The sequence below is a fragment of the Gallinula chloropus genome, assembly GCF_964237585.1.
Source record: "Gallinula chloropus genome assembly, chromosome: 12".
In the NCBI taxonomy this organism is placed as follows: Eukaryota; Metazoa; Chordata; class Aves; order Gruiformes; family Rallidae; genus Gallinula; species Gallinula chloropus.
In genome coordinates this window covers 20203036-20219547 of record NC_140097.1, presented here as the reverse complement: position 1 = coordinate 20219547, position 16512 = coordinate 20203036, and the positions used below count along the sequence as shown (strand labels likewise).

The window sequence follows — 16512 nt, the reverse complement described above, 5'->3', positions numbered from 1 at the left end:
TAAAATCTTTTAGGATCTCTTAGTAGAAGGTGTTAAATGCAGGTGGTTTCTGTAAATTGTTACTGCTTTGCAGTTCAAGTAACCGGTTAGCCCTCCAGTGGAAAACCTACTAACTTACCAGGATAAATCTACTTATTCTAATAGGTAACAGACAATTATTGGCCATGGGACTACTTATGTTATTAAGTTTTGAAAAGGGTAAATAAGCTTTTGAACATCGTCCAGCACATTTCTTTCTACTGAAAACAGAAAATCAACATATGGCTTGTGTAGCCCTTTCCATCACACTTTTTTTTTTTTTCCTCATTACCATTAAAATAGTTTCAGGACATAGGAGAGAGGATTTCATTTCAATACAAGTGAAACCCCCAAAGTGATAATTTAAGATTTAGAAGTTAAAAAACAGTTTTACATTTGACATGAGGCTTTGTTAAACAGGTTAAATCAAACAAAACCCCCCGAAAAGTGAAGGGAGGGTAAAAGAAGAGCTGCATAACACATAAGAATTCTTTTGTTATTGTGAAACACACTGACTTTCAAGATGTTTCATAAAGAATCCATCTCAGTAACTGCAAATGTACATATTTTATGCTAAAAAGCAGATTACATTTGAGTTTAAATTGAGTTAAATTGAGAACAATTGTAAAGATGAGTTTTAAAACAAATACCATTCTGAAAAGTCCCCTTAGGTTTTTGGTTCAGCTTTGGCAGCCAGCTAACACAAAGAGCCCTCAGCTTTAAATGTCCCCCGCAGGCTTTGGTCTGGAAATACTCCTGCCCCACTAGCCTTCTAGCACGTTTTTATCTCTGTACTAATGATAGGAGGCCACAGCTAACCCAGTTTTACCAGCTGTACTGCTCCAGTTGTGAAGATGCGAGGCCGAAGGGATTCAGATCACAGTTCCACACCGTTTTTCTCTTGACACACGTGGTTCTGTCACTTCAGGGCCCATACAGCTCACACAGTCATTAGCCCACAGAGGGCACAGAGTGTCTGGTCTCTTAAATAAGTTCTTTATGTACCTTTTTGTGATGGAATTAAATACAGGAAAGGCTCTATCTGCCAAGATTGTGCCTTGATATGTAGCTGTCATTCTGCGCTAGAGCTGACACAGATCACTTCTTGATCACACTGTTTAGTCACGTGCAGGCCTGTTCGTGCCCTTGTGTGCTGGCATGCAGAATGTTTCCTCTAGCCTTACTATTTGCATACTCCAAGTAAAACTGTTAACCAACTGCTCTGTGTCGAAGCACTTGCTCTAGTTTCTGTGCTGCCCATTAGTGCATCCGAGCCCAAACCCCTCAGAGCCAGTAGCAGCTGGAGAAAAAGATGGCAGGAGATGTGGCTAACTACTGTGTTGGGAGAAGGCGATGCTTCTTCGTGGTGAGGTTATTTTCCCTGAAATAAACCACTGTTTAAGTTTGTAGGCTTAACTCTAGATTTTCAAGAAATGCATGGGCTCTACACCTGATAATTAAGTGCTTTTTGTCTTTGCTAGATATATTTACTTTCCTATTTTTACTCTATGTAATGGCCTTTCCCCCTTTTTTAGGATTCAGTAGACAAAATTTGTACAAGAGAAGGTGCACCATTAAACTTCGCTAAAATGCTTTTTCATTTTGATGCAAACCCACTGATTTTTAGATTCCTCTACCCCCCCCCCCAAGGCATTTTTTTAATTAGTGCAGTAATATCCCTCCTGTTAAGCTTAATGGAAGGTAAGAAGCTATATTTAACTAAATGATGCCTTCAATTTAGGCTAGAAAATGATTTGCAATCTGACATCGGAGTTTGTGTAGCCAGACTGTCTTCCAGAAAAGAGGTCATAAATAGGAAGCACCAAAATACTAATTATAATGAGTACAGTTAATTTCTATTAAGAGTTCTTTTTCCCCCCATGTGCAAACTGCTAAGGCAAAAGCACAGAGCCTGTTAAGCAGGAGGATTTTCAAAGAGAAGTCCTTACTTAAATTCTCTTTTGTGATGATATTTCCTGGCCATTCCGATAGGCAACATGTAGGTAGCTGAGCTTCATTTTATACCACAAGGTAATTTTCTCTGTGGTTGTGGCCTGCAGTGTCATGTTTGATGCTTGTTCTTTGTTGAGGAAAAACAGAACAAATATTTGAGGTCTTTCACCAGCCTCTTGCCATCATCTTTTTCCCGTTAATGAACCGTAGCGTTTTCAGACCTCTGGCTGCGAGGAGTTTCAAGCAGTCAGCTCTGTGTGAGTCCACAGTGAGAGTGGGGCTGATGGGAAAAGGAGGACATTTTGCATACGGATTGCCATTCACACAGAGCTCTGAGCAGAAAGCACGAACTGTTGGCTGCAGAGCTCTGCTTTCCCTGCTTAAAAGTTGTACTTCTCTCCAGAAATAAAAATGAAAGTACAGTCAGGACTGAAAGCTTTTATTCTTTGTCCCAACAGTAGATTAAGCAATAAATTCTGTGGGGTTACACACTTCAAGAATTTGAAGTGCTGCTTTGATAGACACAAAAGGATATCTATCCCTCACTGCCAGAAAGCTGCCTATTTTCATTGTGCTTCTGATTAATAAACAGATTTAACTGCATCAGCCTCTCCAAGTACTGGGGTAGAAGCAATAAGACCTTCAAGGAGACTCTGCTTAGCTGGATTAACCATTCCATTATTTAGTCTCTCAAGGTTGCTTAACAAAATACCTGCCTTTGAAAGGGTTTAATTTCTGAACTCACATTGCATTTTTCTATATTGCTCTTTAGTGTATTTGCCTTTGTGGCAAGTAAATGAAAAGAAGTGGTAAGTGAACCATCCTGAAATGGTGACAGTAGCTAAACCTTACAGAAGAATAGGTGCTACCTTTTGGTGCATGCTTTAGATTTGACTGCATTAACTTGGAGTTTCCAAGTCAGATTCTTAAAATTTATATATATATAAAGAAAAGGAAAAAAAAAAGACAAAAAGTTAGCCTGGAATCTGTCAAATTCAGGTTAACAAGATGCTGAGATAGATGCTAGTCTTTGTATTTCTGAGTCATTTGCTCTGAAAGCTCTCAAAAATGAGGTAATGTGTAATTGGCAAGTATCCATACTGCCTGCTTCTTATAGTCATGCACAGGGACACGAGGGCTGGCCAGAAATCTTGCAAAAAAATGTTTCTTCTTAATCCCTCTGAACTGATTTACAGCCAGGTTTCCAAACCAGTTACCTTTACTTTGTTGTTATGATAAAAAGAACTTTTGAAAATATAGCAAATACTTGAAGAGCTAACTGAACTTAATTTCCTGCTGATTATCACAGAAAATACTTATTTTATTAAAATATATTGGGGAAAGAGGAAGTCTGATGTCAATGGTATTTTGTCAGGCTTAGCTGGATACTTCCAAATCCACTAACTAGGCAGAGCAGTACAGGTTTGTTTCCCGTTCCCTCTCACACACAGTAATCGCAAGTACTGATTCCAAGGTCACACTTAATAAAGGCATTACTAACAACGGTCTGATTTTACGCATTGATGTTGAAGTGTTCATCTTTATTAACAATTAACTTGCTGCTTGGAATGATCTGGGCATCACCCATAGTCTTGCAGAGAACGGTTTGCAGAATGAAAACAGGTTGCACACAGGCACCGACTCTTCCCCTTTGAATTGAAGCATGCGACTCCGCTCTTCCTCTGCAGGTGACATACGCAATGACTTGTACCTGACCCTAGAAAAGGGAGACTTTGAAAGAGGTGGGAAGAGCGTGCAGAAGAACATTGAAGTGACCATGTATGTGCTCTATGCAGATGGAGAAATCTTGAAGGTAAGTGCGTATTTCTTCTTTGAGCTTCAGGTGCCGTATGCTTGCTCCATGGGCACATTCTCTTGTCATCTTTGATTGTGTGAATCTAAAACTAGACCTTTTTTTTTTACCTTTTTTGGGGTTTATTGGTTTTTGAATGCTGTATTATGATGGAGGAGATGGTCAGCTATAAATTTGAAAGAGTTTGGGAGCACTTCCCCTATATGGGAAGAAGAGACTTGGAGAAAATATTCATGAACTAAAAAACTTCTGTAATTTCAAAATGTGAGGTAGTGGCTGTGCTATAAAGAAAACTTAGCCTAACTGTAGTCAGAAAGAACTGAAGAGTATATGAGAAATACTTAAAATCCAGTAACATGTTATGAACAGGATGAATTGTGATTACAAAAGAGGCTTTTATATCTGAGTTGTTGGAGTTACAGTACTGAACGTAGCTTTGGAAAATAAATTTGAGTTGCCTTTTTTCAAAGATCTTGGCTTTCCCCTGGGATGGCTCCATTCCAGCTGTGGATGGTTATGTTTGATGTTTTTCTTTCTTCCTCTTTTAGTATTATCAAAGAGAAGGTGGTAGGTAAGTTAACTTGTGCAGGGTGGGAGGGTGTGAGGATAGAGAAGTAAATGCAAAGTATTTTGACATAACTATCTATCAGAAATAACTTCCTCCTACCTTTTTATTTTACCTCCACTGCCATAAAATGGCCCTTGTAGCCATCATAGAAGAACCTAAACACCAAAGGGATTGTGTACCAAAGTGATTGCCACACAATCATTTTATTTTCATTGAAAGAACTTCGCCCTTATTACTACGTTTGCTTGTGATTTTGTTGAAAGTCAAGTATCTCGCGTGTAAGGAGCTGGCTTGAGCTTGTAGCCGTCACAGGAAGATCACAACCCTTTCCTGTTTAATTGCATTAGGCATACCTTTCAAATGGAGTGACGTACTTTTAATCATCTCCTTATTTCCCAGCAGTCTGCCAAAGACCAGTGTAGGTCTTCACTCTCCAAGCTGCAATATCAGCAGCTTCGAATGCTAACATAAGTAATGGTACCTAATTACACCGTAACCATGACTAATGATTAAGTGTAAAAGCCATATAATTTCTAGACGTTATCAGTCTTAACTTGTTAAGTTAATGGTCATTCACAGATACCAAGTTCTCTTTTCCTTACCCTTGCCAATGACAGCCCTTCAGAGCTTTATGTGGGATAGTGGAGCAGACCTGGTACAACCAACCAGCCAGTAAAGGTAGTCAATCCAATCAGAAAAAGTTCAGGTGAACATTTGTAATAAAGGAGAGGCTTTACATATAAAGAATCTTTTGTGTGATTTAAAGTCAGACTGCGTATTTGAAAGAAAATCTCTATACCAGCATTGATGCTATTGCTCCTCTGTATAGTTACAGTCAAAGCAACAAAGATACTTGCTTTATGTCAGGGAGATCTTTGGTTCATGATGTGTAATGATGCATAAGATCCCCCTTCAAGCATGCCAACACTAGAATTTTCCTACATAGGAAATACTCAGGTAAGCTGAAAAATAAGTAAAAAAACCATCAATAACAACAGAAGTTGAACTCTTCTTCCCTTTAATTTGAACTCCTTCTCACTGCTTAGGTACATTTGTGTTCTCTTAGCTGCAGCATAGAAGTAGAAAAAGAACATCTAAAACTGAGCATCAGTTGAACTGAATATAGAGGCATAGTTCAGCAGTGCTAAATGGCAATGAGAAGGAATGATGACATGCACGTAAGAGAAAGAAGTAGCTACTTAGGACGGAGTTTGCAGACTAATCAAGTCTCCCCTTTTTTTGTCACTGCTGTATTTCTACATGACTTCAAAGTTCTGCATCTACCAAAGTTAAAGCAAATGAGACAACCATGTGGAATTCCTTCTGAGTGGGTCATCTTACCATTCAATGGTAATGTCCTTGTCCTTGAAAAGACAACTGACCGTTTTAAGTATATATGGCTGCTCTAAGTCTATAGAAAGGCCCTAAAAATTACAAGAATTCGTCTCCTTTAATGGTAGATTTTTCAGTTTGTCTCAACTTCCAGAATTCAGATTTCTGCTGTAACATACAGGTAAAGGTTGTGCTCAAAATCTTCCCCTTGCTTCAGGTGAAAAGCCCTGGGAACAGAGCGTGACACCGGTTCCAGCCATCCCACCTGTGCAATGGGTTTGGGGAAGTCTGAGCATCCATTTACCTCAACCTTAACACAGGTCTATCAGTCTGGGTTATTTGAGTATGCCACTACATGGAGACCAGGTTACCTTTTATTACAAACTTGGTTTTAAACCCTGGACAGCTTATTTTTCACTGGCACTATCTGGTTTATGTAATCTTTGATATGGGCACTGAGAGCAGTGGGTGATGACCTGCTGTTTTCCATTAGGAGGGAGCTGGTTTCACCCAAAGACAGAACAGAATTTCATTCGAAATGATGCAGCTGTAAAGATACTGCTAGGTCAGGGCTTTCATTTCAGTCATTCAGCATAATCTAAATGAAAATACTAAAGACTGCAATGAGAGGAGTCTAATAATGTCTTAATATAAATGCTAAGAACAGGGTGTGTGCTGGTGAAGGGAATTGCTTGGTTTGGGTTCCCTGTTCCCTGACTGATCACTTGTATGACCTGTGGCTGCTTTCACAGTCAAGTGTAGCTCTTTTCTTTCTTCTCTTTCATTTGTCTAATTATGCTGTTAATCTTATAACTCCCTGTAGGTGATACAGTGGAGAAGCTAATAAAAACCTCCAGTGCATGCTTAGAGTAGTGTGGGTAGAACAACAGATGTTTAGTCATTGACCCCAAAGCCTCCCTGTTGCTGCTTGCAGTGCCCTTTCCTGCTCCTGACCTTGGCCTTCCCAAGGCTTTGCCCCATGACAAAGCCCGTGCCGAGGTACACGGTTCAGCTGGGAACGTGCCACAGAACCTTCATCTGATACTAGAATCAAATCTCTGAACTGTTACCGACCAGCAGCACAATCCAAACCTGAATTATGCCTTTGTGAAACTTCAGCAGAACCATATGCAGCGTTAATGAGAATATTCTGTCTCAAATCCTTGCAGCAGTTGGTCCAGTATATCTTGGTCCAGAAATAGTCCTATTCAAAGCAGTGAAATTTCACTTTGAACAGCACTGTATTCAGGGAGTAAATGAGTATTTCCTTTGCAAAATGGCCTTACTCAACTGTTAGTATCTTTTAATATAGTCTGAAATAATAAAAACCCTCAACACATTCCTCACTCCTCTTTCCATAGCAGGGGTATTTTTCTGATTGGAGGCCATGCCTTAAACAATGACATTATTACCTGACACTGGCTGGTTTAGCTTGCCCCTGCCCTCCAGTTCACTCCTATATTTGGATCTCTTGGTAACTAGGTGTATGGTGACTGGTTTCATGTTCATATTTTGCAGATCACGATTCAGAATTAAACAATCCTCCCTGCTCAGACTATAGATTGTAGTATAAACTAAGCAGAGAAACTAAGTTGTTAACCTGAAGAAGAGACTCTGTGCCTATTCATTTACTTAACATTTATAGCATGGAACAGCATTCAAGGACCAACCATTTGTCTACCAGGGCAGGTCATTATTGAGGCACCAGAAAAAAAGATCATGTTAAAATCTGATTTTTTACTGTACCTTATAGAAGAATTGAACACACTTTTACTTTTTCCAAATAACCTAATGTGAATGGGGTTTCATAATTGCCATGTTGAAGCCAACCACCTTACACTTACCAAAAAATACACAGGCTCTCTGGTTTTTAGTACTGCCATCCCTGCTCTCACTCCAACCTGTTCATATCTGCAACAGTTAGTTCTTGTTGCTGTATTAAAACAACCACCTTGATCCTGGGATTGTGGCACATACCATATGGTTACTAAAGTCTTACTAGAGAGGAGTGAGTTTTGTGAATGCTACAGTCACTTGGTTTTGATTAGAGCCTTTGCAGTGGCTGTTTGTGCTTCGAATCCCAACATTCCAGAGAACTTCTCTTTCGTTTGGGCTTCTTCACAACTTCTTAACTTGCTGGAAGCCAGAAGATTACCACAGGCCGAACTCGCTGACCGTGGTTATAGGGATGTAATTTACTTAATAGTCCCTTGATGACAGATGAAAAAAAATCAAATCAACATTGCTTGTATTTTCTGGGAATATTGTTTAGAGATGCCTTGGGGACATGACTGGTAAGTCTTGTCGTGATACTATTCCATGTAGGGTGTTTTTATGTCAGAATTTATGTTGTGTGTGTCATTCCAGGGCTGCTTAGCTTCTGTTTCTTCTGGGATTTATTATCCTTGGAGGTGCTAAAAGTGAGGAATCTCTAAGGTGTCTTTTTTTCTCCATGGTTTTATAAGACAGCACATCTTTTGGATCACTTTGTAAGTGCTAGGTCTAAAACGTGGGCTAGTGCTTACATAAAAAAAAGTCCTTCCTGCTCCATGTCTTCATTACAAATGATCTTGTACTGTCCTTATTTCAGGACTTCAGTATTTCTCCTAACTTCCTTCGCTCGTGTTCTAAGGATTCCTATATTTCCTAAAGAATATCAATTAATATTTTTCTTTATTTGTATTTTGAGAATACATGGATTGGTCGAGATCTCTGAGCCCTTAAAGAAGAAATATAGATCCCATAATATTTCTAGGTGACAATTATTCAACAGAAATTCTTTGCTCCCCACTAATGAAATAACTCAGATTTCTGTGGGACACTCAAGACTAGATGGTTGTAGTTTCAACATTTTTAAGGGCTTGAAAAGTTCACGTATCATTTTTAAACTGAGATACTAAAGCAGAAATCTGATTAAATTATATTTCTGGGCAAGTCAAATGTTACAAGTGATCGTCCTGTTAGGTCCCTTTCTCTTGGACTCGTCTTTATATATTTGGATTTATCTGTTTATTCTGTCTAGCCTAAATAGAACGCTAGAAAATTTAGCTTAATAACTTAAGCTACTGGATGAATTCCAGTATCATAGATGTCCCAGCTCATCCTTTGACCCCAAGCACAATTTAAAGAACTCTTAAAAAATTTCAGGTTTCATTCTGTCTGGGTTTCTGCTTCTGAGTCGTCCTTTATGTCTACAGAAAGATGTGAATTATATAAAGGTTATCACTGTGTAATAAAATGACTCATCGGTAGTGATGTGATGTCTTTTAATCTTAAATTGTTTTCTTTTGTTCCAGGACTGCATCAGCCTGGGCTCCGGAGAGCCAAGCAGGAGCGCATACCACTCGTTTGTCCTTTACCACAATAACAGCCCTCGGTGGGGGGAAATCATCAAGTTGCCCATCCCTATAGACAGGTTCCGTGGGTCTCACCTCCGGTTTGAGTTCAGGCATTGCTCCAGTGAGTGCAAAACAGAACCAAAAGCTAAAAACACCAAGGTCTTTCCATTGGCCGTTTAAACTCAGATGAGGCTGTTACTGGGTGGAAAGCAGGAGAGGGATGGTGGATGAGAAACTTCACATGAGCCAGCAATGTGCTCTTGCAGCTTGGAAGGCCAATGGTATCCTGGGATCCATCAGAAGAGGGGTGGCCAGCAGGGACAGGGAGGGGATTGTCCCTCTCTGCTCTGCCGTCATGAGGCCCCAGCTGGAGTCCTGTGTCCAGAGCTGGGGCCCCAATACAAGAAAGATGTGGGACTGTTGGAGAGGGTTCGGAGGAGCTATGAAGATGATTAGAGGGCTGGAGTACCTCCCCTACAAAGAGAGGCTGAGGGAGCTGGGCTTCTTCAGCCAGGAGAACAGAAGGTTTTGGGGGGACCTCATTGCAGTCTTCCAGTCCCTGAAGGGAGCAGAAAAACAGGAGGGGAATCAGCTTGTTCAAAGAGTAGATGATGGCAGGACCAGGGGGATGGATTAAAGCTAAAGGAAGGAAGGGTTAAATTAGATCTTAGGGGGAAGTTTTTTTACAGAGAGAGTGATGAGGTGCTGGAACAGGCTGCCTGGAACAGGTGGTGGATGCACCATCCCTGGGGATGTTCAAGGCCAGGTTGGATGGGGCCCTGGGCAGCCTTGTGAAATTCCAGGTCTGGAGGTTGGTTTCCCTGCCTGTGGCAGGGGGGGTTGGAACTCTGTGATCCTTGGGGTCCCTTCCAACTCAGACCATTCTATGATTCTAGGGCTGCCAACCTAAAATGCAGTGAAGGTGCACTGCTTATTAACTGGTTGCTACATTTATTAATCAGCACGTTAAAAACATTGTGAGCAATCAGTGCAGCGCAAAACAATTTGTAAATGTTCTCCCCTGCTGTGCTTTTGCTGTGTTTTCCTGCAGAATGTTTTCCTTACAGGATGTGGGTTTTAGACTTCACTGTGTTCAGCATGTTTATGTTTGTTTTGAGGATAGAATTAGACACAGTATATTATATGTTTTTTCTTATGTAACCTGCATGCTTTATGTAAATACTGAGTAACCCTGTGGTACAGACAGAATACGTACAATTCCTTGTTTCTGTTTCTTGTGACAGCAAAAGACAAAGGGGAAAAGAAGCTCTTTGGGTTTGCGTTCACTCCGTTGATGAGAGATGATGGCACGACCTTGTCAGATGACATCCATGAGCTTTATGTTTATAAGGTACTGAGTCTTCTCTGCTGACTTTTCACCTGCACATCGGTACTTCAGTTTCAATAAGTAATGGTCATGGCAGTATGTCTTTTTTTCCCCTCATTAGAAGTATGTGAGGAACAGATTAATAGTAGTTTCAAAATCGTATACACTGAGAATCAGGTGACTAGGTAAGGGTGTAGCCTTCTGCTCTAAGTACAGCTTGCCTTTTCCCTTCAGGTAACTATGAATTATTTTCTGTAAATCCCACCTATTTTGAATTCTAACATACTAGTGTTTATGGACATCCAACAGTTTTTCCAGCTGATGGTATTAGTCTTAGAAGTGGTTTCACGCACCCAAAAGATCAGTGACAGTCCTGTCAGGGTGTGAGTGTGGGGAGTGAGACAGACTAGGTACAATTCCATTTCCTGTCCTGTACCTGCAGTGTGATGAGAACAGCACTTTTAACAATCACGCACTGTACCTGGGGCTGCCTTGCTGCAAAGAGGACTACAACGGCTGCCCCAACATCCCTTCCAGCCTCATTTTCCAGCGCAGCACCAAAGAGACCTTTTCAGTCTCCACACAGCTCTCCTCTACCAAACTGACCCAGAATGGTAAGTAGCTGAGCCTCCGACATTGCCCAAGGCAACAGGGGTTATGAAAAAGATAAGATGGGTATGCCTGTGCTCTGTTTATTTAACTAAATGACTCCTGGGTTATCATTTCATTATAGGTATGCTTTGGTTTTTCACTAACACTGTTGAAATGAGCAGAAAGCGTTTTTTTGAGGAAATAAGTATATTGACAGCAGAGAAATTACAGACGTTTTTGCAAGAGTAGGGTAATATGTTGAAGCAAAGGTAATTTTCATTAGATGATTGAGGAACAAAAAATTCAATGTTAGCCTTTCCACACAATCCAAAATTTGTTTTGTTCAGCTTTTACAGAGCTACTAATTAAATAAAAATTTCTCATGGGAACTTCTCTGAGGCATGAGAAGACAAAAGTGGATTGTCCACAGTGCAGTGTCAAGCCACCTAGGGAAGAATGCAGTCTTTACTCTTTTTAAAGTACTTTGCCACTCCTCTGTTCATTTGTTTGTTGGTAGTATTGGACTTATTCCCTATTTTCCTTCTTATTTTCCCTTAATTTATTCCCTGCCCCAAGAAGCGTGAGCTGCAGGAAGAGCAGAGCTGTAACATGTACTGGAGCTCTGGTGGGTCTGGGGTCGCGGCTCTTCCCTCTGCGCATGGATTCTAGCTCTCTCTCTTACTGTTCTGCAGTGGATTTACTTGCCCTACTGAAGTGGAAAGCTTACCCAGATCGTGTGATGGATATTCTAGGAAGACTGAGACACGTCAGTGGCGAGGAAATTGTTAAGGTACTACAAGAAGTAACGGGGTTTGGATGTATCTGTGTTAAGAAGCGAATTCAGACCTGCAGTGCACTCCTGCATGTTCCCTCTTACTGCCCTGGTTGATTCCCACTGTGAGTTCTTAAGACTCTGAATTGGGATTTAATTTGATGCAAAACTGAACAGGAAGACACACTCCCAAAATTAATGGATCGTGAGCCCTTGGGATCAAACCAGAGCTAATCCTCAGGACAGTGCCCTCAGCCACATGAGCTGTATCAGGTCCTGCTGTTCTGTCAGTGGGCCTGCTCCCGTGGAGCCACATTGCTGATGTAGGCACAGCCCCAGCAGTGGTGCTTTGGGCAGACCCACCTGCCCCAACAGCATTTTCTGAAGGACATTTAATGAAATCAAACTAAGTGTGGTTGGTCATTTCCAAAACGTGTTTGAATACTTGTGGTCTCAGCAAACACGTGTGTGTTCCAACTACCCCTCTGATCATTTTACATATGCTATGAACAGTCCCTAGAATTAACCTAGAAGTAAAAGGAGATAATTTGTAATGGCAAACAACCAGAGAGAAGAACCAAAGAGAAATCCCATCACTTCATTGCTAGCTTATGATTAAAGCCACTTCACTGTATCTCATTTGAATGTTGCCATATCTTGAACATTAATCTTCATGATGACTTCGTCACAGCATCAGAAGTGGACAATACCCCGTTTATATTGGAATTCTTCAAGAATGTCATGTTTCGTACACTTAGTTTGCAGGGCAGTTAAAGTTTCTGGGTTTTATAGAGCACAGCATAAAAAGATAGGGATTAAATTATTCCATGGGGAGAAGTAATTGATTGTTGCCCTAAATCAGCTGTCGTTTGGCGTTGGGATATGAAGAACAGATGCAATAATTCAGGAAAAAAAAAGAAATGTTATCCTTTCAGAGACTTCATAAATTGTTGTATTTTATGTCTTGTTTTCCACATCCAATATTTAATTAGAATAGATTAAAAACTCATGAGAGAATCGGCCGTTTACTTGATCCTTCAGCATTCTTCTTCACAGTCATCCTTTCCAAGGACTGGGCTTTCAGGAAAGAAAAAATCACTGACCTGCCAGCATTCAGGGAGCCGCAGTGTTGGGGATGAAGGGAACAACAAGCAGTGTGTGCCTGGCCCCAAGTAACACTTGTTACTGTAGTTTTGCTTTCTGTCATATAAGAACGGGTTTCAATATTAAACAAAATTTGAAGCACCAGTTAACGTGCTTCCAAACCTTCAAACTGATGAAGAACAGCATCCAATACACTCCCATGACATGAAAATGGAAGTTAGTTCTCCTGCTGTTAGGAAGTGCTTGGTCAGCTTACAGTGAAAGCCAAAGGCTGAGATTTATTTCCTGAGATTTGTCAATCAGGCCTGCAGTCCCTATTGCTTATTTTTGTTTGGTTTTCTGTCATTCTGGTTTTGTTTAGAAATAGTCCTTCTAAAGAGAAAAGTTATTCTCAGTTAAAAAAATAAAAATCTGTGGGTGAACCTGAAGTGGTTTGTCCTTGGTGAGCATTTCACAAAGGTGTCACCATGTATGAAATAATTAAAGCAGGGGCAAATAACCTTCTTTTAATACAACTGAATTTGAAATTCTCTGTTTATTCATGTTTTAGTTCCTACAAGATATTCTCGACACGTTGTTTGTAGTTTTGGATGACAACACAGAAAAGTATGGTCTGCTGGTCTTTCAGTCTTTGGTAAGTTACTGAATCTCTACTTTTCTGTATCTCATGGTCAGTGAGGTTGAAGTTTCTTATTATCACATTGCAAGTATTTTAATTCCATGAACTCTGAAATATCCAGCCCTGTGTCTTCTGTAACAGTCTTGGGTGAGGAGGGCAGGACAGCCTCAGCAGACCTCAGGACAGCAACATTTGCTGTCACTTGGGACAAGCAAGCAGCAACTCTGACATTAAACTCGTGTATTTCATTGTTCCTTTAGCTTATGAAACTTGATTATAGAAACCTGGCAACAGTGTGCAGTTTCCTTTAGTATGGGTTCCCTTTCTCATCTCCCACAGGTATTCATCATAAATCTGCTGCGTGACAGCAAGTATTTTCATTTTCGACCTGTGATGGACACTTACATTCAGAAGCACTTTGCAGGAGCCCTGGCTTACAAGTAGGTTTTGTTTATCCATCACTTAAAGTGATGCTATTAGCAAACTTTTGAATGATATCACCATCAGAATCCTAACCTTTGTGTGAGCAGTAGTAGAACTACTCAGACAAGTTTCCCAGCCCCGTTACAGAGCGAAGCTGCTGAGTGTCACCCGGTGGCTGGGAAGGAGCAGGCTGGGGGGTTCACCTGGCCTTTCTGTACTGGCAAATCTCACCTGCTTTTCTCTCTAATTGAAGAGACACTGTCACTCAGCAACAACTCCTCAGTCTGCACTAACGGGCTACCAAGAGCATACATATTTCTGTCTTAAGGACATTGGGATACAAGACTTCTGTGAAAGCTTAGAGAACTAATGTAATTTCTACTTCCAAGGTAGACAAGAATTCACAGAAGATAATGTTCTATTTGATTAGAGTAAATGTAAAATTTCCGTAAACCAGAAATTCAATTTTCACTGTCACTTTGAAGATTCTCCCTTATTTTCTAGTACTCTTTCTGTGAGTTTTGCATCAGAGAGGACAGATTTTTGAAAGCAGTGACAGTTATCATTCAGGGGTTTGTTTTTCCTTCCTTTTAGACCATTTCTTTTGTACATTTGATGATATTCTATCTTTGGCCATGATAAAACTATTAAAACCAACTTGTAATTGGTTTTGATTGGTTTAAGGCATTTGCATTTTAGTGGAATTAAAAAAAAACAACCCTTGTCAGTGGCAGGTAAAAAAACATAGGTTCCATCCAACAGTAGAAGACTTAGTCAAGTTCAGAGGGATAAGAAGGTGTGCTACTTTGTAGTTCTTATTACCTCTTTCAGATGAAAGAAATGATTTTTGCTTGTCTGATGAAAAAGACTGTGTTTTTAATACAGCTCTTTAAGTTAGTCCTACTTCCCAGAAACTGCTTGCTTAGAGGAAGGAGATCTGGAATTTCTTACCATCCTCCCACACCCCCCCCCAGTATGTTTTGGTCTTGAATCTCTGTTGCATACCTTTATCAAAGCTCTCTCTTTTAATAACACCTTTTTGATGTCCTCTCAGTCTTCCTCATGGCTGAAGTCAATTACAGAGAAGAAATTATCTTCTGGTTTTGAAACTTAAACATTAAAACAGAGTGACATGAGACTATTTTATAATTTCTCCCTGAAACCCAAATGTTTGTGGCCTGACTACTTTTAAAATAGTGCTAAAAGTTCCTCTTCTTTTCACTGTTTGTTATATTCAGAGAGCTGATCCGATGTCTGAAGTGGTACATGGACCGTTCAGCTGAGCTCGTACGCCAAGACCACATCCAGGAAGCAATGAGAGTATGTATCCAACCAAGTATCTGTGTATCTGCTCCAATCTGTGACTGCAGAAGGGCTGGGGGAGCTGTAGATCAAATCAAGGGTAGCCTGGCACTGATTTAATTATTTTTAATATTTTGCCAAAACTTTAATTTTAGGGGGAGATCCACTCTTGTGCAGAAAAAAAAAGGAAGAGTTATATCTCCTTAAGTCCTTCTGCAGCCCTGTGGAGAACTTCACTGGGACTTGCATGGAGTAAATACTCACATGCCATGCGTGTACATGTGATCTACACATTGCATGTCAAGAGGCTGTTATTCTCAGTGTATCAGGCACAGGTGCTGCGGATCCACTTTCCGTCTCTGGCTGTGACGCGGCTTCGTTGTGTCACTGGTTAGGTTGGAAGTTTAAGGAGCAGATACAGGAGCCTTTAACTGGCAGGAACTTCTACACCTGCCATTGCTCAGGACCTAAACCTCAGTTGCCTGATGAGAGTGTGTTCTTGTGGGAAGGGACAGCTTTCTAATGGTGTGTGAAACGGGGAATGTTGCTGGTGCTGCTATTAGTGGGACATGCCAGTAACGTTACTGGTTGAGAAGGAATACTGCCTATGAGTTGTTCTTCCTTAACTGAGTTATATACCTTACAAAACCTGGTTTTCTTTCTCCTTTCTACAGCTGAAGAATTTAGTTGTTACACACCTAGTCTCTTTCCTGGTTCTCTTTAAAGCTCCTTTATTTTTCTTTCTCTCTTTTTCTCTGTCTTAATCTCCTTCCTCTCCTACTCCTTAAGGCCTTGGAATATCTTTTCAAGTTCATTGTCCAATCTCGGATCCTTTACTCCAGAGCTACTTGTGGAATGGAGGAGGAACAGTTCCGCTCCAGCATCCAGGAGCTTTTCCAGTCCATCAGATTTGTGCTCAGCTTGGACAGCAGGAGCTCTGAGACTCTCATCTTTACACAGGTTTGCTATTTCCTACACCTTAATGGGCAATCTAAAAGGCAGCGATTTCCAGCACAGGTTGTACACATGGACACGTGACAGTTAAATGCAGGTTAGTAGAGTGTCCCCCTCTAACATGTTGATGATGCTGGAAAATGACATCACCAGTTAGTGTAATTAGACAGTAGCTTTGCTGCACAGGTACAGGTGAGCTGAACTGTGGACTCTCAAGAGGAAAGTGACTGTCACATTCAATCTCTACTCTTCTCAAAAGCAAACTGCGTTTTCAAGCCCCTCGTTCACATGTCTTGGCTTAAAAACATTGTAAGCCTTAATTGTAGGAGCTCAAGTCAATACTTAGGGTCGTAGCAACACCAGAGAAGTTCAACTGAGGTACTCACAGTCAGATAAAC

The 16512-nt window shown here is 40.7% G+C and overlaps 1 protein-coding gene across 1 annotated transcript in view; it reads left to right on the top strand.

The window, feature by feature from the left end:
• Nucleotides 1-16512, top strand: part of DOCK3 (dedicator of cytokinesis 3) — a gene marked incomplete at its 5' end in the record, with an annotated part of 199231 nt that overhangs the window by 129938 nt on the left and 52781 nt on the right. The window contains 9 exons of the mRNA XM_084269630.1: nucleotides 3660-3784; nucleotides 8981-9143; nucleotides 10267-10373; nucleotides 10792-10963; nucleotides 11633-11730; nucleotides 13367-13450; nucleotides 13775-13875; nucleotides 15097-15178; nucleotides 15950-16120. Coding sequence (XP_084125756.1) covers nucleotides 3660-3784; nucleotides 8981-9143; nucleotides 10267-10373; nucleotides 10792-10963; nucleotides 11633-11730; nucleotides 13367-13450; nucleotides 13775-13875; nucleotides 15097-15178; nucleotides 15950-16120 — 1103 coding nt within the window. The remainder of the gene's footprint in view (nucleotides 1-3659; nucleotides 3785-8980; nucleotides 9144-10266; nucleotides 10374-10791; nucleotides 10964-11632; nucleotides 11731-13366; nucleotides 13451-13774; nucleotides 13876-15096; nucleotides 15179-15949; nucleotides 16121-16512) is intronic.